The 21,868-nt window shown below is 34.2% G+C and overlaps 3 protein-coding genes across 4 annotated transcripts; all 3 read right to left on the bottom strand.

Moving 5' to 3' along the window:
- Positions 1–495: 495 nt before the first annotated feature.
- LOC120332887 (uncharacterized) lies at positions 496–6,196 on the bottom strand. The gene is made up of 9 exons (XM_078119422.1): positions 5,892–6,196; positions 5,569–5,716; positions 5,038–5,173; positions 4,292–4,463; positions 3,791–3,842; positions 2,372–2,580; positions 1,507–1,654; positions 1,004–1,139; positions 496–757 (listed from the first exon to the last, which is right to left on the bottom strand). Exons 1-9 carry the CDS (start codon positions 6,089–6,091, stop codon positions 579–581), a joined length of 1,380 nt encoding a protein of 459 aa, XP_077975548.1. The 5' UTR covers positions 6,092–6,196; the 3' UTR covers positions 496–578.
- Positions 6,197–12,163: 5,967 nt separating this feature from the next.
- Positions 12,164–15,542, bottom strand: LOC120333133 (glutathione S-transferase 1-like). Its single transcript, XM_039400484.2, has 4 exons — positions 15,216–15,542; positions 14,855–15,002; positions 14,365–14,497; positions 12,164–13,849 (listed from the first exon to the last, which is right to left on the bottom strand). The coding sequence occupies exons 1-4, from the start codon at positions 15,419–15,421 to the stop codon at positions 13,638–13,640; spliced, it is 699 nt and encodes a 232-aa protein (XP_039256418.2). The 5' UTR covers positions 15,422–15,542; the 3' UTR covers positions 12,164–13,637.
- Positions 15,543–17,990: 2,448 nt separating this feature from the next.
- Positions 17,991–20,415, bottom strand: LOC120333103 (glutathione S-transferase 1-like). Of its 2 annotated transcripts, none has more exons than XM_078119535.1 (4): positions 19,966–20,415; positions 19,327–19,474; positions 18,997–19,129; positions 17,991–18,549 (listed from the first exon to the last, which is right to left on the bottom strand). In XM_078119535.1, exons 1-4 carry the CDS (start codon positions 20,169–20,171, stop codon positions 18,545–18,547), a joined length of 492 nt encoding a protein of 163 aa, XP_077975661.1. In that variant the 5' UTR covers positions 20,172–20,415; the 3' UTR covers positions 17,991–18,544. The 2 variants fall into 2 exon arrangements, with proteins under 2 accessions (XP_077975661.1, XP_077975660.1); XM_078119534.1 differs by having other exon boundaries at positions 17,993–18,908; positions 19,966–20,165.
- Positions 20,416–21,868: the final 1,453 nt, after the last annotated feature.

Below are 21,868 nucleotides of genomic sequence, written 5' to 3'. Positions count from 1 at the left end.
ACAACGCAATCAACATTTTTGATAATTTGGTGTATAATATATCGAAAGACATATCTAATCGTGTGTTGATATATATTGGTCTTTTAACTTATTTCTAATATTAGTCTAAAATTGACAAAACATCTGCTGCTGATGATTCATTTTCAGTGCATAATACGGGCACGCACACTGTTATCTATTCACTGTCAACATCTCAACACTGGACTAGATTAACTTCTGAGTCGATCAACTTCCTGACGTTATAAGCAAGCGAACGTGTGTAGGGCATTGAGCGGACGACTGAGGTACGCTACTGTAGTATTATTCAGAGTACACTGTAATTGTTTGATATTGTACTTTCCTTCAAAAAATTTTTTTTAACATATTATTATTATTTTATATACGTTAAAAATGATACATTATTTAATTAATTGACATACAATTTCAAAAAAATTAAAATTTTCTCCAAAATACTAAATTATTCCTTTTAGATGTTGTTAGCATTTTGGTAAATTTGAGTAAATTTAACAATAGCACTGTCATTCAAAGTTTATTACTCTTAAATTACGCGTTTATTTATATAATCGAAGCTTATAAGTTTATTCTTCAAGTTTGGACAGATATAATGCTCTAAACTTTTGCTCCGGCTCCTCGCAGATTTTTTTGTGATATGGAAGTTGTGAAATTGTTTTCTTCCAAGATACGACTTTGGGATATGCATCGTAGTCATTGAAATTCGTTATGTTGAGCAGCGATAATGTGTTGTAAATAGCAAAGTCTAAATAAAAAATAAAACACGAAGATTAGCGTCATGATTTATTGAATTTTGTTATTTTGTAAAATAAATGTGAAACAATTCAAACTTTTCGATATATATATACCATGTGTTGTACTGGAAGTGCATTTGGATTTGAAGCCGCTAAGCGGGCAATAAAATTAGGTTTTATTGTCTATGTCTATATATCAAATTGGTATATGTTTTACTCAAATTGGACTGGATCAAACAAGTTAACTTATTTATTACCTGCGATTGTCAAATGATCAGCGGCAATGTATTTCTTCTCAGACAAAATTTTATTACAAGCTGCAAGAACGTCGGTGACGTTGCCAACATTTTCGACTTTAGTTTTTTCATTCCGCAGAAAAACTCCTCGAACATTCTAAGAAACAATGATAGTAATAAAGTGAACATTTGAACATTTTAGTGTGTAAACTATCTAAAGTTTAAATATAACAATGCACCAAACGTACATATCAGTACACTGCAGCTTTGCTCTTCTATGCAGAATCGTGTCCTAAAATCAGTTTTTTTAATCTAGCTCATCAAACGCAGGAGCAGAACAGAGTGATATAAAGGGTTAATGCTACTATAATTAAATTTTAATTCCTTTAATTTGGGTTTCTTTGATTGCTCAAAAAAACGCAAAGATTCGGGTATATATCTTACAGTGAGTTCACTGTGCTCTGCTTTCTGTGCCACTTAAAAAATATATTGAATGTCGAGTTTTTGCCAACGTCGAAACTTACCACGTAGGATACTATACTTTCCCACCAATCAACATCAATGTAAAGCATTTGATCAACTTTTGCTCGTGTTCGTGGATCTGTCGGATAAAGATTTTTCTTGTTCTTCATCGCTCCGTATTCGTTGCATAGATAGCAAGCAATAGCTCGACTGAAACATTTAAATGAAAATTTAACAGATCACAACAATAATAGCAATGTATTTAATTCTTATATGGTTATAGTAAAATGTGATGCTCATTTTGGACTTATGCGGTAATATCAACCTAGAAATACCACTTAGAGAAAGAAAAGCGGAGCAAAATAAAATATGACGCATATGGGGTTGGTAAAAAAATAAAACATATTTGAAATTGATTGTTATAATCACGCCAAGTTCAAAGTTGATCATTTGCTTATTTGGTACTCCTGAAGTATGCGCACCAAGATGTCGCACAACCTGAACCCTAACCTGGTACACAACATGAGTTCAGGTTGTGCGCCATCTTGGTGCGCATATTTCATGAGGTCCGCTTATTTTGATATGAATGGGCCCAAAAGCAACTTTAAAGGTTTTGCCAGATACATCAGTACTTGGTAATCGACCAGCTGAACGTATGTACTCTGGGCACAAGCGATACGTATGTATACAAATTGAGTATAAAAATACGTAATCTTTGTGGTCTGACAAAAATCTGTAAAAAAAATATTTATTTTTTTTTGTTGTTTTTATTCAACAACATATACAATTTATTTCTGATGTAATTGATTCAATTAACAACAAAAAAAAATTATTAAAACTTCACTTTGGAAAATAGTTAATTTAGATTTTCCACAATATTTCCAAATTACATTCAGTTTTAAAATATATTAAAATTCTAATACTCACCTCTCTCCAACTATTAGCGAATCATCGCGTAGTGCAGGGACTTTTTGCCTTGGGTTCAATTCAGCGTATTGAGCAGTTTTGTGCTCACCTTTCCTCAAATCCAAATCATGGTCTGTATGTTCTAGTCCAAGTTCCTCTAGGACCATATACACAGTTTTGCACGGTGGACTTAAGGGGGTGTAATAAAAGTCAATCGGCATCGTTATGACCTGCAAGCGCAATTACGAAGGGTAAATGTTCTTTGCGCACATTCGATGTTTCTTTTATAAGTCTCTTTTCGAATGTTTGCTTTTCGACTGTATTTACCCAAACGTGTTCTTTTTTACAATCGACATTAATGTTGTGCAATTTTGCCGAGTAACTCGAGCACTGTATAAGCTTTGAAATTACTTTATCTCATTTTCAAATATTAAACAAAAATATCTGGGATTTATTTGGAGTATTTGATAAATCAGACATGTTTTACTTGCGAGTTCTTTTCCTATGTATTGTTAAGGTTGCAATCGAAAAAAATTGTGTTTATAATTGTGATTGCCACTATTGATTATATGAAGTGCATTCTCTAACTCAATCTTGCAACACATTCAAGTTTCTGATAGAATTGTCAACATTTGTTTTTAGTGAATTATATGAAAAAAAAACATAATAGCAGTAATTAATACAAATACAGGTAGCCTAGTATAAATATATTTAAAAAGAAATTCCAATCATCTAGTCTAGGCCTAGGTAATTTTAATGTATTATTTTATCATTCCTACCACACTGCCTATTTTGTTTTTCCATGTCAGAAATGTCGTTTAGTGTTTGATCAAATTCAGATACTTCAAGTTAGATATTTAAGTCTAGAATAGCAAAATTTATATATTTTAAATTTTGATAATGAAAAAAAATATTTCCGAGTGGTACGTAACAGCAGTCATCCAATAAATACTAAACCAGTATGTTTCATAATAGTTGCCTTTCGAAGGTCGGCTAAAAATGCTTTGTCATAGGATGTTGCATGATCAATATTTGACCACAGTGACAGACGAAATTACTGGTATACATCCAATATTGAACAAGCCCCATTTAAAAATTGCATCGTCATGAAGGTATGTGCTTATTTTACAAATGATTAACCAAAATGACTACATGCTAAAAGGCGTTTTTGTTCACTAAAGAGTGAATTTATTTACTTTTCGTTATTTCTTCCGGAATGTGCTCAGTACTTTAGAAAATGAATAATATCCAACTATGTATGTCTGAATTAACAAATTGCATAATGTAATGTAGCAACTATGTAGTTCCAATATCCCATGCGATGTCGTTGCCGGAATTGACCCCCACGTTGCAAGCTTGAGAATTTACCACATCAAGCCTAACTCAAAATTGATGTAAACGAAATAGTACGCATGTGTCCTACAGTGCCCTTCAAGCAACGTCAAAGTCCGACACTATATCTAATCCATGAGACCGTCCCAAAATGTCAAGTCTGAAGAATGTTTAATTCTAATACACAGCTGTGAGGTGTAGCTTATATAAACTAAGGACCTTTGAAGGGAAGGCTTCAAAACATATACAAAGTTTTTGAGATGACCACAACTGTATGAGCATCTGTTTTTACCAATTTCCCCTGATTTCATTTAAAAACCGCGACCCGTGGAACCGCTCACCAAGTTACCATATAGTAAGGTTTAGTAATTTAGTTGTTTGAAATATATCCAAGGGTTGTTCAAGTGTGGCAATGAAAACTGGCTGTTGCAACACTTACCACTCACGCCAATTCGGAATACACGCCCTACTTCAACACCATGTATGCTACATTAAAACAGGATGTGTGGAATCAAAAGAGTTTTATTAAGTTCAAAATTGTTTGATATGTATTATAAAGTTTTATTATGAGAATTCAGAATATGCTGACAAGTTTCATGAGTCGATCACTGAAGCTTTGATTTGTAGAATGCTCCCAGTTGCCCCAGAGGTTCCTCGCAGGTTTTCTTGTGATATGGAAGTTCTGACATTGTTTTCTGCCATGCTACAAGTTTAGGATACGCATCATACTCTTTGTATTCCGTCATTTGAAGCAATCCCACAGTCACGTACACGAAAAAATCTGAAGAATGAGTAGAGTTTGAAAATCCTTGTTTACATACTGTAACTATATTTATTCACATTATATAACTAAATTTGTTCAAAGTAGTACCTCTTATTGAATCGAAGATCTATTTTCGTCATATCACATAACCAAATAACGTTTGAATATTGGAACTTTTTCTAACTCGATTTTAGCAGTCATTGTATTGATACAGTTAAAGTATTAATACAGTTACTGATATTTGTTAGTATATTGTGTTTGGTAATTGCCTTTTTGTCGAATCTGGTTCACCTTATAGTACAAGGCTTGTCATCTATGTGGGTTGGTACACTTTTAAGAAAAGATAAGCCAAGTAACATCTGAAAGATATTCCCATATAAATATTGCGATAAGATATTTAAATGCTTTCAATGCTAGAGTACATTTTCATCTGGAGATTGTGATCAATCAAACGTTAATGTTAACTACATATTACTACATATGAAGTGATTTTGAAATTGAATGATCAAGTATGACAGTAAAAGCATAACCCCACTTCATAAAGAAAAAACTGTTTATTTTCCCCCGTAGAATGAAATAATCGCCGCATTACCTGCAATGGTGAGTTGGTCAGCAGCAATGTATTTTCGCTCATTCAGTACTTTCTCAACAGCTCCCAGAACCTCTTTCACTTTGTCAACGTTTTCTGTTTTTGGCTTTTCTCCTCGCATTACAACTCCGCCTATATTCTGAAAGTTACATTCATGTACAAAACTTGTGTTACACACAATATACATTTACTTATAAAACAAATAAAGCAGACACAAATGGGGATAACCACCCGGTAGGTATAATAGGTATGAAGCAATCATGGTGAGTGCACTCAATATTTCATTATAAAGTTACGCAAATACATTGGAAACGCTTCCTTGACTTCCACATGGAGCATGATAAATACTATGACATTATGTGCTTTAGGTATCGGGGTTAATAAATATCAGTAGGTATACTCCGCGTTCATGTAACTCGATTGTATACCGGGCTCATATAACTCAATTAATCAAAAATTGACAAATTACGATTATTAATTAATTCAGCGTTAATTACCAGCCAATTTGACCATTGATGTAAATTTACTACTTACGATATAAGACATGAGTTGTTCACTCCAATTTTCATCCACATAAAGCATTTGGTTGATTCTTGCTCTGAGCTTTGCGTCATTCGGATAAATGGATGTTTTGTTGTTTCTTGCAGCATACTCTTCACAGAGATATGTCGCGATTGCACGACTGAAATAATGTATAATAAAAATAGCAATACATTTAAATAATAAACATAATTTCACAATTGTAGAAACTTGGAAATATACAAACTGATTCAAATTGCTGATAAGAGTAACATTTTGTGAAAATTTTATTCTGACAATGAATCATTTTATTGAATGATAACATCTTTGTTTCATACCTTTCGCCTAATACAAAATCCCCATCACGGATTGCCGGTATTTTTTGTCTCCAGTTGATTTTGGCAAATTCCGGAGTTTTATTTTCCTGGTTCAATATATTGATGAATTTGTCAGTATACTCAACACCAAGTGCTTCCAATACCATCCAAACTCCGCGACATGGAGGGCTCATAGCCAAGTAGTAGAATTCAACCGGCATATTTGTCTTGCTTGAATTAGTTTGCTAACGAATAAACTATTTACGAATTTCAAGTACACCGTTTAAATCTGCATGTTTAACAAATGTTTTACAAGTGTTTTTCGATTAGAATTATCTGCCTCGCAACCTCTAACATATATTATATTCCGTCGTTACTCCCAACATGTATTAGCATTGTCTGCGGAGGATCATATCTTTCATGCTAGAAAATGAATATCATATAAACTGTCAGTTCTTAGAATCATAACATTTTCGAAAATTGCCTATTTCCCGTTCAATATTCTAAAACTGACTTATTGCGCTTCACTAATCCGCTCTTTTTGAATGCATTCCCATGTTTCAGAGATTTGATTATATCTCTAATGACTACAGCCTTTACTTCTCTTCCCGAAAAGTATGATATTGTGTTATAATAACGTTCAAGAGTTGTTGTTATATAGCACTTTAAAGATTATTGAAGTGTTAGATGTTGAAAGCTGTCGTATAATATTGACGAACGACGTAATTTTCAATATGTGATACACTAATGCTTTTTAAATAGAGACTCGCAAAAATTACTATCGATATATATGTATTAGACAAGTCTTAGGAGATCAATCAATTTGCTTTTATTTTAACGATTCTGTTCTACTAGGAAACTAATTCCCCACGTCGTTGTACGGAAACAGCTTGATATCTGAACAGTTTAGTAAATAACGCTTGAAACAACAACTATATGTACATACTGATTGTGTAGCTTATTTTTTGAGACATCTCATGAGAAATTGATTTTACAAATGAGCAGTGTCTCATTTTTTTTCTAAACTTGAAATACAGAACACGAAGATATTCAGAATACAATAAAATTAGTTCGAGACACGTAATCGAGCTTTGAAAATATCTTGAACACTTGCATACTTCTCGTAGTCAATACACACTAAACCTAAAAATACATTGAACAAGAACCCCCAGATTCTTTCCAAATCTGTGTTAAATAGGATTATGTTATCGGACACTGGATTACCTAAAACTAGTAACCTCTCGTTTAGTTTCTCAACATATATGCAAAAATTGAAAACATTCCAGCATTGGTAAAAAGAAGTTGTTGGTTTGGCAAAATAGGGCATTCGGCATTCCATCAATATTCGAAATAAATATCCGTCCTATTTCGCCGTGAAAAGAGTAGGCACTATGCCTTGTCACGATTAGGGTCAAATTTCTCTACATTAAAAAGCATGCAAAATACATTAAATTCACCAGTAGTTTAAGAGAATGATATCTCGTTAAATAGGAATCTGTAAACGAGTTTACTCGTTTGATCAACTCGTAGCAAATTATTTTTTAACAGTCTAGTAAACTATTAACAGGATTTTATTACTTTTCCGTTATAATCGCTCATAGTACATATGTACACAATCAACGATGAATATACCATTTAAAATATTTCGTCGATGAGATGACGCAGCGTAAAACATTCCTGTTTATATAGAAATAGAGGCACAATCCATGCATCAACAAAGCCGAATATATCAAACAAAAAATCGTGTAATAATTTTTATACGTCTACATGCAGAAATGAATAGAATTTCCTGAAGCCCACCAAAGTTGCTGTTGAATGAATCAGCACGTTTTTCGTTACATCATACTTGAAACATATCAGGTATTTGCCAAATATATTTCTTTTGTGATCTTACTGATAGATTTGAACTTATGTCTGCGGTCATGAAGAATTTCTACACAAGTCATTTATTACACAAAAGCCACACGCATCCAAATTTACAGTTTTGATCTTTGAGAAGTTTGAAAAATACTGGGTGAAATTATGCCAAAATCAATACATGCCAGTAAATGTATATAATATGCAAAAACTTTGATAATTTGAATATTACCACGTGTGTATAATTATTTTATGGGATTGAATATACACATTTTATAGCAAGAATGCGTCGATATTTATTTTGGATTGTGAGACTCTTTTTGGGGGATCTATTTCAGGCTGTATGTTTGGATTTTTGGTTGCTATGCTACCTCGAAATAACAATACAACTGCATAAGAATGCTCACAATATGCTCAAAACCAATCTTATCTATACAAGTTCTAGAGATAGGCAATGCAGAAGATCGGCGATTTTGAAAAATTTGTTGGCAGATGTGGGATTTCTGTTTCAAAACATCGAGTAATTTATTTTAACATTTGAAAAAACTGATCTTTCAAAAAAATAAACACTGCACTTACTATAATATTTAATTATATTACCACAACTTTTATTTGGATGTGAGGGCGGGGTTTGCCAACATGTTATATGCTGCCTGCATAGTTTAATCTGACTTACTTTTGCTGCTGTTGTTCACTTGTCATGTACAATGCCTCTTCTAGCGTTAGACCATAGTCAATCATAATATACAGCCATAAAACTTTCGGTCGTATGATTGACTGACAAAGTCGATCTACTCTGTTGGTTCAAGGTAAATATATTACGCACCAAGATGGCGCACAACCTGAACTCAGACTGTGTACAAGGTTAGGGTCCAGGTGGTGCGACATCTTGGTGCGCATATTTTAGGAGTACCTATTGAACAGTTATAAGTTTACCCACTTTACCGTAATCGTAGAATTGTGACGTGCATAGTATTTCAAAGTTTGATGAGATAAAAATACATTTTCAAAGCACATACAGTAGTAATGAGGTAGATGGACAATGGGCAATCCAATGTGACTCATTCTGAAGTATAAATTTAGACTTTCAAATCATAGTTGGGTGAGTTTGGGATAATACGCGTCTAAATTATATTTTTTTTTTTGCAATACGTATATCCCAAATTTTGAACTACTTAACACCTATAGGTTAACTCTCATTATGTTCAAAACGAGATGCCAATTTTTTTTTCATTTTAATCACTTTTCTTCCTCACTTCCAAACCATAACCCCATATTACCCATTAGTCAAATATTTTTACCATAAGTGTAGTTCTATCGATCGAAATATTTAAAAAAAAATTCATTGATTATAATATGACAAATAACTTATAGTATCACAAGTAAATGTACGTGTAATAAATTGCTAGGATACAAACTCAAGTTCAGTGAAATTGCCATTACACCCTTCTCATTTTGTTTGGTTTACGAACTCTCGCAAGAGTATTTTTGAAGGGAGGAGTCTAAAAAATCGGGATATTGGTTGTCAGGTTAATGAATATCTCACTTTTCATCCATATAAAATTCCCTTTTGTTTCCTTTCACTGGAGAAACTTGAAGTTAAGATATATCAGGTTTCGTGGTGAAGTCGACGAATTTAAGTTCATAGTTCACTCTTGAATGGACAAGACTCTGCTACTTGGCGAACTAAAATTATGATACTACAGCTTCTTCTTCTGCACATAAGAGTTATAATAAATTGATGTGTGTCTTTTACAGCGAAAATTTTTGCCCCATCTCATTAAACTACAATTAATCCGAATTTCTTCTCTGGGAATCGAGCGCCTCCATATAGAAAGTTGCGGCCTCTCTCCCGGTATCCAATTAGATAGTTATCAGAATAGATGACCATCTCGCAATTAGAAAATCACTTGTTTGACTCGGGCATATTTTAAAGTTTGAGAGAAAAGAAGATTCGCTCTATTCATGCAAGCCCTTTGCCATAATCTATATTCTATATAGCCATGGACTACATTACACCCTTGCAGCAATTTTGCACAAACGAATATTTTGTTAGCCTATTTGTATCCCATTATTACTTATGGATTTTAATCGGTGAGTATGTTGATAGGTATATGCCTGTCTGTTTGTTGATCTGTTTGTCTGTCTGTCTGTTAGATGCACGCGATATCTCACGAAAGCAAGATTGAATCTGCTCCAGATTTAGCACATATGTACATTCATCATATGTCGTACCAGAAGCCTATTGATTTTGGATGAATTATGTCGTATAGTTAGCGAGTTATTAATTAATTAGTGATGGGACACAAGGTGTCACTATGGAGTAAGAGTGCTGTTTTGGGGGATCCCCTAACTTTCGATCGATAAGTCTTCAGTCTCTGACCGATATTCTCGTCTTTATATTGTTGATTCGGAGTTTTCAGACAACGTAAGATTTTCACTCTCTTCTACTATGATGAAGTCACGTGCAATATATCCAAGGCCTGTGAATAAATTAACCAAAAAAAAACTTTCCCATTTACAAATCATAAAGTTACAACGAAAATCCATCAAAATGTGACTCTCGCTCCTATAACGAAAATCACTGACATTTCAAAATATAGAAGAGGTCAAGAAAGAAAATATGGGAAATATCAATCAAGCAAATCGTTTTTTATTAGCTGTCTAGGCAAACGGACACAAAAAATTGAAGCAAATTGAAAATACGCATGCTAATTCTATCTTCAGTCCCAGCGTTTTCTTATGTAATTTTGTAACAAACGATATAGTCCGGCAGAATCGGGCTTTAACATTGTTTTGGGACATAAAGTTTTTTTTATTGTTTAGATATAATGTATATGACATAAATAATGATACCCAGGTGGGTGTGGAGTATATAATGTTGAGCAATTTTTTTTAAGTGGATTTAAAGTATTAAGTCCAAGATGACGCACATCCTGAATCCTAACCTGGTACACATGCAATGTTCAGGTTGTGCGCCATCTTGGTACAAATACTTCGGGAGCACATTTTCGTTAAAAACAATTATTTCATAACTACATGGGTTAGTTTTGAATACATAGTAACATTGCATCTCCTTACAATGTCAGAAATTCAATTTTAGTGGAATAAATGGTAGTTTATTTCACTAATATAAGCCAAGATCCATCGACAGCATCTAGCCACTTTCTTTTGCGCTCGTCAAACTACATTTGTGTTGCTGCGGGCATTTCGTTTTCCTGCTTAAAGCTTAGGGACTTGGGAAATATTTCATTAGTTGAAATGGATTGGAATATTCGACCTAGTCTTTTACTCCAAACAAGGCCATGTGAAACCATCCACTGGTATCTAAAGATGTGTAACGTGTTTTCTTTTGGAAGAACCGCAACCTTTCAGGTGCAGCATTGACCTTGGTCAAATTAATATATCCTTGTGAAGATAGAAGGTATGCGTATGCGAAACCGAGATGTGCATCTGTTATGCCAACATAGTTGAGTCAAATATTTTGATCACTAGTACATCACACACATTTTCCTGCGTCCTTCGGTTGTACGTAGTAACGCGCACATTTTTGCGAACAAGCATCAAATTCCACTTGTTTATTGAGCTATAGGTTTTTGACGAGCTTTTGTGTATGATTTCATTCCATAGAATTTGTTTGCTGTTTTAAAGAATACTAGTTTCAGCTTTTTTATTCATTCAAACCGCGTGTTGGAAGTAAGTTTTGTAATACTGCGTGTTGGTTTTCAAATGGTTTATTTATATCCATCACTTGACATCCTTAAATCGGCGATGCCAGTAAATCTTTAACACAAAAAAATCAGTATCATCTGCAATAAAAACAGCAGTACCTACTCAAATGACAGCTGGGGGATGGATACTCATATTATCTGCTCCATCGCGTGCCTCTTACCAGTTTACATGAGTGCCAATTGGTATCTAAGCTCAGCCAGAGACAAAAAGTTTCGGACTGCGGTTGGCGTTACGAAATATTTTTAAATATATATATTCCACAATAAGATTATTTGATGCATATTACTGAAAGTTCCGCCTTATATGTCTTTTCCCATTGCACTATTCCTTCACTGATATTCAATAATATGACGCTCATCTGACATAGTTTTTCAAGTGTGTAGATAGGTATAATCTTCTCCACGCTGTTCAGATGGGAATGCGCGAATATATCTGAGAATCGCTAATATTGGTTTGCAATGCGATGAAATCCCATCTTGGCATTTCTGCCTCTTGCAATTGCTGCGTATATTTATCGGAGAAGTTCTGTGGCGTGGTTATCAAATGAAGAAACATGGGAGTATTTTTTCCACTTCTCTACTACTCTCAAACCTTCACGTTTTGTCAAATCCTTTTTTTCCATTCAACCTTTTTTTTGAAACATCCCCAACAACCACAATTAATTCACCGTATATATATCATTTCTTGTCGAGAATAATAATGAAATCATAAAATCTAAAACCCGTTTTTGTGAATTTTTTTGTTGTAGCTGAATTCGAGGGACAGCATGACAACAGGCAAGAGAAGCACGGTTGCCTATTTAAGTTTATGACAGGGTTTCCTAAAAGGGAACCACGGCCTCCTATGTATCCAATGTATTTTCATAGAAGAGAAGAAGCAAAAGTGTTGAAAGTCTTTGGTAGTTTGAAAAGCATTGGTAAGGAACATAAGAATGAACTACATTCTTTCCCAGGGATATACTATAAAATGTAGCAATTTTCTCATTCTTGTTCTCGTGATAGCATTATCTTTCACTGCATCGTCGTGATCATCACGCTGCATACCAATCCTTGCTAGCAAATAATTGACTGTTCTCCACCGGGTGTATATCCACTTGAACCACTGCCGACTGCATGAGCAGGCTTGTATTGGTAATTGCAACAAAAGCGGGTATTTTGAAATAGTACTCTTTATTTTACGCGTATTTCAACAGTATTTCCATATACTGTATATGGGTCGCGACCCAAAGCTGGGTTCAAAAAATACCTAAAAGTTATTGATTTTTATTTCCTAGTAAATTTGGTGCTTCCGTAGTTTGTGCACAACCAGAACATAGTATTGTAACAGGTTAGGTTTCAGGTTGTGCGCCATTATGGTGCACAGATTTGATGAAAAACACTAATACAAATATCAAGCCGTAAAAAAAATTGCTCAAGGCTGCAAACTCCACACCCATGTAGAAATGATTGGCAATAACCCCAAGATGAACAATCACAAATAAAAAAAACTTTATGTCTGAAAACAAGGTAGGGCCCAAAAAGGCCCCTCATCTGCCGGACTATTACCACAATTATTATTATTGCTGAAATCATTGAAATGAAATTACGGGATTTGCAATTTTTAGCGCTTCGATTGGCGATTTCGGTGACGTCAGCATAAAAACACCAAAATAAAATATTTGGCAAGACTGAAAACAACAGAGAAAACTATAAGTAGCTTATTGATACGATAAAACTGATAAAACTAACGTCATTTGAGGCTGGATGGAAAAAACACGTTTAATTCCCATTGGCTTATTGTGTAACTGATGTATTATTTGTCGACACATCAAGAATTATTAAACGAAGATCCGCGGCACCTTTAGCCGAAATTTCTAAAATATTACTCTGAGAGATATTGATAAAACGAGCTTGGCGCTATACAAGTCATTGTTACGAGATAGTAATGAATGTTTTAACAAGGGCGAAAGTTCACTCGTCAGACAAGTCAAAATTCTGATTGTCTCAATGTCGATGTCACAAGATGCCTGCAAACAACGCAATAGAAACAAGTGTGGAAGATAAAATTTGAACAACACACAGCGTTCTCATCGAATAATGAACGGAATATTGTGTTAATAGATATCACCATTTATTCTTAGCAATGATGCCCTTGACAATGATTCTTTCATATCACTAAAAATACATATATATTTCCACATTATTTTATGCCCCAGTAGTCATTTTTCGGCAAATTTAAATAGGCTTTTGACTGGAAAAAATCAGTTATGGCTAGAATGTGCTTTCCAACGCTCTCTTCATAATGTGGAAGTTGCTGCATTCTTTGTTTCCACGCCACAAGATTGGGATATTTCTGATAGTCATTGAATTTTGCCACATCAAGCAAGTTGACTGTTGCAATAGCAAACAGATCTGGAAATTTCACATAAAAAAATAAAGTGACATTCAATGATAACAAAAATAAAAAGAACCAGAACTTTGCCCCATTATGTCTTATGACTGGACTGAATAGTTTCAAGAGACGAAGATCAAAAGTTCTGTAGGGTTCTGTTAATGGATTAATGGGTTCTGTTAATGTGACGTATTGATTTGATGAAATTAGTATAACGTTGTTTGGTATATTGGCTTATGGATTAGGTATATTGGCCACGTATTGAGGAAAAAAAAGGAAATTTTTATTTAGCTCGAAATTATATTATCAGAGAATTCTTTCAGAATACTTAACTATTGATTGCGAAGATAATTTGACACATTTTATATTATATTCTGTTTATTCTCAAAACAACTTATTCAAAATGCACGAAACTCTCATTAGTCGACCTTTTCCAGGAAAAATTAAAATATAAGTTTTGAGCATCAGTTAATACTAGACATAACGTAAAATAAAGTAAAATGGGACGGATAAATCAATATTGCTGATTATTCACCTGGCAATGTGGGATGTTCATTGGCCAAAAATTTGCTTCGCTCAAGTATTGTTTCCAAACTATTCAAACTCGAATAAACATCATTCAATCTGTCTTTCCTTGGTGGTTGATCACGCGCCCAGAGGGTCAAGTTCTACAAAAAGTGGAGTTAGCTAATACTAAAATTTGCGAAGACTTCACACCATATTACAAGCATTTAAGATATCGCTGAGGGAGAAGGCGTTAAATTAATCTAAAGTTGAACTGACTTTTCATGATTTACTTAAAAATTTCTCCACAGTAATACTATGAGTTGAAACATCAAAATTATCCGTGTCCTGAATTTGAAGCTTTTTGTTATGCTGTAAATAGTCATATCGTCTACATAGTCATATAGTTGCATGCATAATAAAAATGCAATCAGTGTAGATAGAAATGTAACATAAATTCGTGTTTAAAATTTATTTTTCAATCAATATAATATTATCATGTTGAAATTACAAAAACTTACCACGTAATTGTAGATTTTTGAAAGGCAATCAGATTCGAGATACATAAGCGAATTAACTTTTGCTTGATTCTGCAAATCTTTCGGATATAACTTTTGAGCTGTATCATCCGCTTCATATTTTAGACATAAATACTGAGCAATGGCGTGACTGCAGAATATAAAAAGCTAAGCTCAAATAGATATACTAAGAAAATTTATATATGAGTTGGTGGGCTGGATTTTGATGAGGCTGTTACGGTTTCGTTTAAGATTAACGTTGGATATAACTCATACCATTTGTACCATGGCGCCGTCGCAATGGCCTAGCCGTTAAAGTGCTTCAGCATAGGATAAATATATTCCACTGCAATAAATATTTCACCTTTCGTTCAAACAAAAATCTCCATCTTTAAGTACAGGAACTTTTCCAAGTGGATTCATTTTCAAAAATTCTTCCTTTCGCTGGTCAACTTCCGTAATTAGGTCGACAAATTTAAGTTCAAAGTTTACGCCCAATTGGTTGAGAGTGAACCAGACTCCCATGCAAGGTGAACTAAAAGGATGGTAGTAGAACTCCATCTTCTGCATATAATCTCGAGGTTGCAGTATTCTAAGCTAGCTACTGAGAGAATATTTGGTTTTATTTAGGCGGTATCAGTAGTACGATATGTTTTATGATTTATGCTAAAAAAAGACTGTCTATAAATATATTTTCTTAGATCAAGTTGATCTTGAGTTGCAACCAAGTTAACCACAAAATTCATTTCATTGAATCAAACCGATAATATTGTGGCAACATTACAAATGCCTAGCTAGTACTCAATCTTCTATGATGTAGTTTTACAAAAATCTGATGTTATTTCGCTAGCGTCTAATCATTTATGACAGCATGATTGCATTCAATTATAAAACGTGAAATTGATTTGCACGTTTTAGCTTACACGCACCGGATTGGCAATCAAATGTATCGTATCTTTGAACACTAAAAAATTTATTTGATCACAAAATTTATTTGTCTGCCAATAAACTAAAATAGAACAACACAAGGAATTTGTCCTGCACACATGCCACGCTACTTTCGAACACATGAGCATTCAATTACTTGTTGTCTAATAACGTTTCCTTTATTTAATATAATATACAAACATACATGTATATATTCCTGATTTATTACTTGACAAAAGAACTGTGGATTGGTGCCAATGTTTGAAAATGGGCATATATGCTCCAGTTTCGATCATAAGTTGATTGCTGTACAATCCACATTACCAGGTGACAGTTTGTCCAGATGGTATAAGAAATTATCACATGCACCAATATAAATAAACAGATACCCGTCCATTAACTCTTCGCTGGCTTCTAGTACCCATTCGCAAGCCGACACCCTGTCTCGTGAAAGCATCGAATAATATTACTCATAATGTTGGAAACATCTGTAACAATAAATCTCTGTCTATCGCTCTAGCTTATAAAATCTCCCGTTCTTTTGACTTGGAATACGTCTATGAATACGAGAATTTTCAAGTATATATAAGAAATAAAGAAGATCTCAATTGAAGTGTCTCTGAGATGTTTTCTCTTCGATCAGGTTTTGCTCTTGCGTCTAGACATTCATGGCATCGTGCAAATTGATTTGCACATTGTTGCTATACACCGGAAATATTCAACAACAAAAAAACAATGCGTGCTTGCAGATTGTAAAAGAAATATATCGTATCTTGTAACGCTAGAGAATTTATCTAGTCATAGAATCCTCGATTTCATTTTTCTGCCAAAAAAAAACAAAAATAGGACACAACAAGGAATTTGTCCTGCACACATGCAACGCTACTTTTAAACACACTCCATCATTTATCGCCTGAAAATATTTCTCTTATACAATGTACATGTATGGTTTTTAGATTTATTACTTACCATACGGACTGTGCGTAGCTTTGTTCTGAAAAGGAATATATCCTACACCTACAGTCTAGATCATAAATTGATATTCTCGACCCAGCCATGTATGGAAATTTGTTATCTTTTCCACGATTATACTAACGAGTTCATTGGGCTTACCACCTATCTTAATTAAAATACCTCGTAGCTGGATAATAATCGTCCAGTTTGCACTAAGTTAGAGAGTAAAAGTATTAATTCATAAGATAATTTTTCTTATAGCTGGACAAATTGTCTGTCGCCTGATCAGTATAAATTTTTCAGATGTATTTCTTCGTTTAGGTATTTTTCAACAAATCCAAATTGATATTCATTGACTTTACCCCACATTGCCTTTCTTGGAATCGCATCACTCAGCTAGAGAGTGATGCCCTAACATGACACGGCAAAAAGGTCGAAACTGCAAAGCACGGTCCTTATTTTTATTTTTTGCGTTCATTCACAGCGGTCAGGCTTACTATTTGAAACTTGTTAATCAATTTTCATTAGACAACGATCGATGATCCGTGACGATTATTTTATCTTTCATCCCCAAATTTTTTTGAAACGTCACGTATAAGGTCTCTACAGAAACAGTTGGGTTATCAGATATATATGATATTACAACGCCTGTCTCACATTTGTCCCATTTCTTTACACTTGTCCCACCCTGTTCCTCTAGTCCCATTTTTGACAACATCATGGTTCAGATATTGTAAAAAGAATTACAAAATGAATTATAAGATTTCCTCACCGTGGCCATATATGTAGAGTGTAGACTTTATTTTATCTTATTATATAGATATATGATAATTAAGATATAAGATATTTGAATAAAAAAGTTGAAATGCCGCCCCGAGTCCTTTCAACAATCCTAATTTTCGATTGTTACCGTAATTATCTCGCCGTCCGTCAGATTAATGTGAAACTTTGTCACGGAAATTTCCCTTCATTAGGAATGCGTGTTGTTATCTAGATATTCGCTACTATTTATTCTTACATTCTTCCCAATTTAATTGTGACAAATTAATTTGTAAAAGCATTTTTAAATCAACTCGTCTGATAATATTGATTAATAGTTATACCTCCATTGAAATCTTTACTATTTATCGAAAACGAAGTGAACCTATGTATCACGTTGTTGTTGTTGTTGTAAAAGAGTCGTCTTTCCCTTCAACTGTTGGACCAATTGCCTTGACATTGTCATTGGTTAAAGCTCGTTGTTATCGTTAGAAGACAATTGTTTATTTCAAAAATATCAATGTATTCCATGATAATCGTTTTTCACATCAAAATTGAAAATTGTGCACTGTACCGTGGTTCCGTGATCACGTCTCAGTAATCTGGTGGTCAGACTACAGGTAGCCTAGTAGCCTACCATTGTGGTCTGCTTCGGCGTTACAGGCGTTTAAGCGTACGCCAACTTCATAGCAATACTCGTGCTTACTAAGCGTATCTTTTCGTTCAAATTCAGATCATCTGCCTATACGAAGTTGGTTGTATACGAGTCACTGTTGCAGAATTGTAAAGAGTATGTAACCAGCCTTCAAGTTAATTTTACTCTCTAACAATAATGTTGCAACAAACATAAATTTGAGTGGACAATCGTCTGACGATCCTGATTGGGGGAAGCTGACTCTGATGGTGTGGTCGTTACGTCCCACAGTCTATACCGGAAAACTTTGCGTATGTTGTGGTACATTTTTTTATTGATGCAATGCTTGTTTTTCTGGTTGACGAAATAATAAATTTCTCCTATCTCTGCTTCACTGCCGCCAAGAGTTAGATGTAGAATCACGCTATAGAAAACATTGTGGGAAATTTAATTTTCACAACGAAAGTATATTATACTGTATCCATTGAGGAGATATTGTGTTGAATATTATCATTGATTGATGAGCATTGTCAGTCCGTACAATACCTTTAAAGATAGCGTTATCTGCACACTATTTTATGCCCCAATAATCATTTTTAGGAAGGTTTAAATAAGCTTTCGACTGATAGAAATCATTTATCACTCGAAAGTGCTTCCCAACGCTTTCTTCGTAATGTGGAAGTTGCTGCATTCTTTGTTTCCACGCCACAAGATGGGGATATTTCTGGTAGTCATTGAATTTTGCCACATCGAGCAAGTTGACTGTTGCAATAGCAAACAAATCTGAAAGTTTAATATCAGACACTAGGCTGAAATCTGACGAATAAAAATAAATAAATGCTTATTCCAAAAGCTGAAATTCTGTGTTCACCTGGCAATGTTGGATGTTCATCGGCAAGAAATTTGCTTCGCTCAAGTATTGTTTCCAAACTATTCAAACTCGAATAAACATCATTCAATCTGTCTTTTCTTGGTGGTTGATCACTCAACCACAGTCCTAAGTGCTACAAAGTGAGGTGATAATTAATAAAAATAAAATTAAAAGTACAATTACATATTACAAGTATTTAAAATAATACTATGAGAAAGCTGAAATTTGTTTCAAATTTAGCTTTGCTTGTCTCAAAAATTTGCATTTAAAGATTTCAGTTTTGAAAACAATATTACCAGCATCGTCAGTGTTGCAATTAAAAACACTTACCACGTAATTGTAGATTTTTGAAAAGCAATTTGATTCAAGATACATGAGCGAATTGACTTTTGCTTGATTCTGCAAATCTGTCGGATATAATTTTTGCGACTTGTAATCTTCTTCATATTTGAGAGAGACATACTGAGCAATGGCGTGACTGCGGAATAAAAAATATCATCATAAATATAAATACTTGAAAAAAATTAAAATGAATATGATCATTAATCATTTGTTCATTATATGGCTGAACTGTATTTAATTTAGATATTCAGAGCTTTCTAATCTAATCCCATTTGACCAAAATACAATTGAGACAAATATTAATTCCCTGTATTTCTGTTAAAACTTTCTACTAAGACTTTGAAGCTGAAATGAACATTGGCTAAATACAAAGCTTCATCCTGTTCCTGTAACAGGCTAGGTGTGATAAAGAATTGGATTTACCTATCTTGACATTGAGGGTTTAAAATATCGGAATCAATCTCCATGTTCGCACCCACCCCCTCAACCAGATGTAGATCTGAAATATTTCTGATTTTTAACCTGTTATCCATTGCTTGTCTAATGCCTTCTCCAAATGACGCGCCATAAAATTGTTCAATTACGTTCCTAGTCTTTTGATAACTTTCATTTATGTACTAATACTACCTTTCATTTAAGCAAAAGCTTTCATCTTTTAGTACAGGAACTTTTCCGAGTGGATTTATTTTTAGAAAATCTTCCTTCAGCTGGTCAAGTTTTACGACGACGTCCAAAAATTTAGGTTCGTATTTAACTTCCAATTGGTTGAGGGTGAACAAGACTCCCATACTGGGGGGACTAAAATTATGATAGTACAACTCCATTTTCTGCATATGAAATGTAAAGATAATTAAGGTTGCAATATTTTAATCAAGCTAACTAACTTTTGATAGATTGGTAGAAGTAGCAGGCAATTGTTTAATAAACTTTGCGTTGAAGTCACCAACATAGATTATTTCGGAATCGCGTGATTAAAAATCCTTCCTGGTTTCATCTCAAACAAAGATTTTTGTTTGCGATTAAAGATTATTTTTCTATGACGACGGTTTGTCCAAGTAACGCGTTTAACGTGAATTTTCTCACACTGCACCCGAGGCGTGTATGCATTTGTTAATTTGTACACAAAGAAAATTCATAGTGTCAACTGGAACCGTGTCGTTTTATAGTAATTTAAGAGAAATATAAGGCAAAAAAACATGAATTTTTTTTTAATTCAAGAAGCATTACGACAGTGTATTTCTTCAGGGCATAGCTGAGAACGCTGTGTTAAAGTTACTTTCATTTTCGATAAATTCGCAAAACGGTATTTGTAATAACACGATGACATGAAGTTATAAGCGCCATAAAACATATAACGACAACAACAATCCTAAAATATATGGTCACAGAAAGCAATCGTCAAGTGAATGTTCATATGAAATTACGGTTTTTCCGAAAACAGCTGAGCAGTTTATTGGATCTCCGCTCCGCTCTAGGTGAACCCTATTTCTCGATCGTTCTATATGTGTGTCTCTTTGTCCATATTTAGCGCCAAAACGGCTTGATCGATTTGGATGAAAATTTTTAGCTTGGTTATTCTGTCACCCGTCCGGACTGATGTTTCTTTTCCCTGACAGCAGCAAGAAAATTTGACAATCGTTGAGAAGTTTCCAATTTCAATTTGTCGACATCTTTCTCGTAAATTAAGTCGTAAATTAAAATTCCGATAACGATATCCTCGCGGAAGACAAGGTTTTTTCCGAAACGCCGTCTTAGTTTTAGATGATGCTTAAACTGGAAATGTCATAGGAATTTTATTGAAGATCATCTTTTAATTATACTATAGTATAGTAACTATACCAAAACATGCATTATTGTGTTCAGTCTTAACGCGGTGGTAGAGCGGGAGTCTGGAAGAAAGAGTGCCGCCCCAATAGCTCCTTAGGTCCAACGGGTTGATTACACACACCATTTACTGTTTATAGCGTTTATAGTCGTTTTTATGGCGTTTGTTACGGATGAGTACGTAATATTACTACACAAATTATGCTTCATCACTGCGAAGTGGCATTATCTACACTCACAATTTTTACCCACTTGCGTGTATGTACTTATATATCTACAACTCAAGTCCACAAAGCTAGTTAGCATGCATTTATTCATTCTTTCAATCGTAATATACACGGATTGTAGCCTATCTAAGCATCATTACTACATTTCAATTAACTTTAGAGCGGTTAGCATAAGCACAGGCGTAGGTTACGAGATTACATTACAACAAGCTACCGGCACTCTTTCGCATATTGCTATGAAATGAGACATAGCTCTAAGACACGCGGTCCATTCATGGCGTTTGAAAAATAATACTCTAAAAAGGTTCTTTTAGTCTGCATCATGCGTGGCTCAGACTAATTGAAAAAAAAAACGCAGTCATTAGCTAGGCATTGAAGTCATTATACATCTTAATCCTATTAAATGCAAACGGCTTACAAGCCAACTAAACAAAGTCGTATAGGGATAACCTTGTTATTTTAGTTAGATTTTATATGTT

Source organism: Styela clava, chromosome 13 (assembly GCF_964204865.1).
Source record: "Styela clava chromosome 13, kaStyClav1.hap1.2, whole genome shotgun sequence".
NCBI lineage: Eukaryota > Metazoa > Chordata > Ascidiacea > Stolidobranchia > Styelidae > Styela > Styela clava.
The sequence above is the reverse complement of the archived record's forward strand: the minus strand, read 5'-3'. Positions and strand labels throughout refer to the sequence as shown.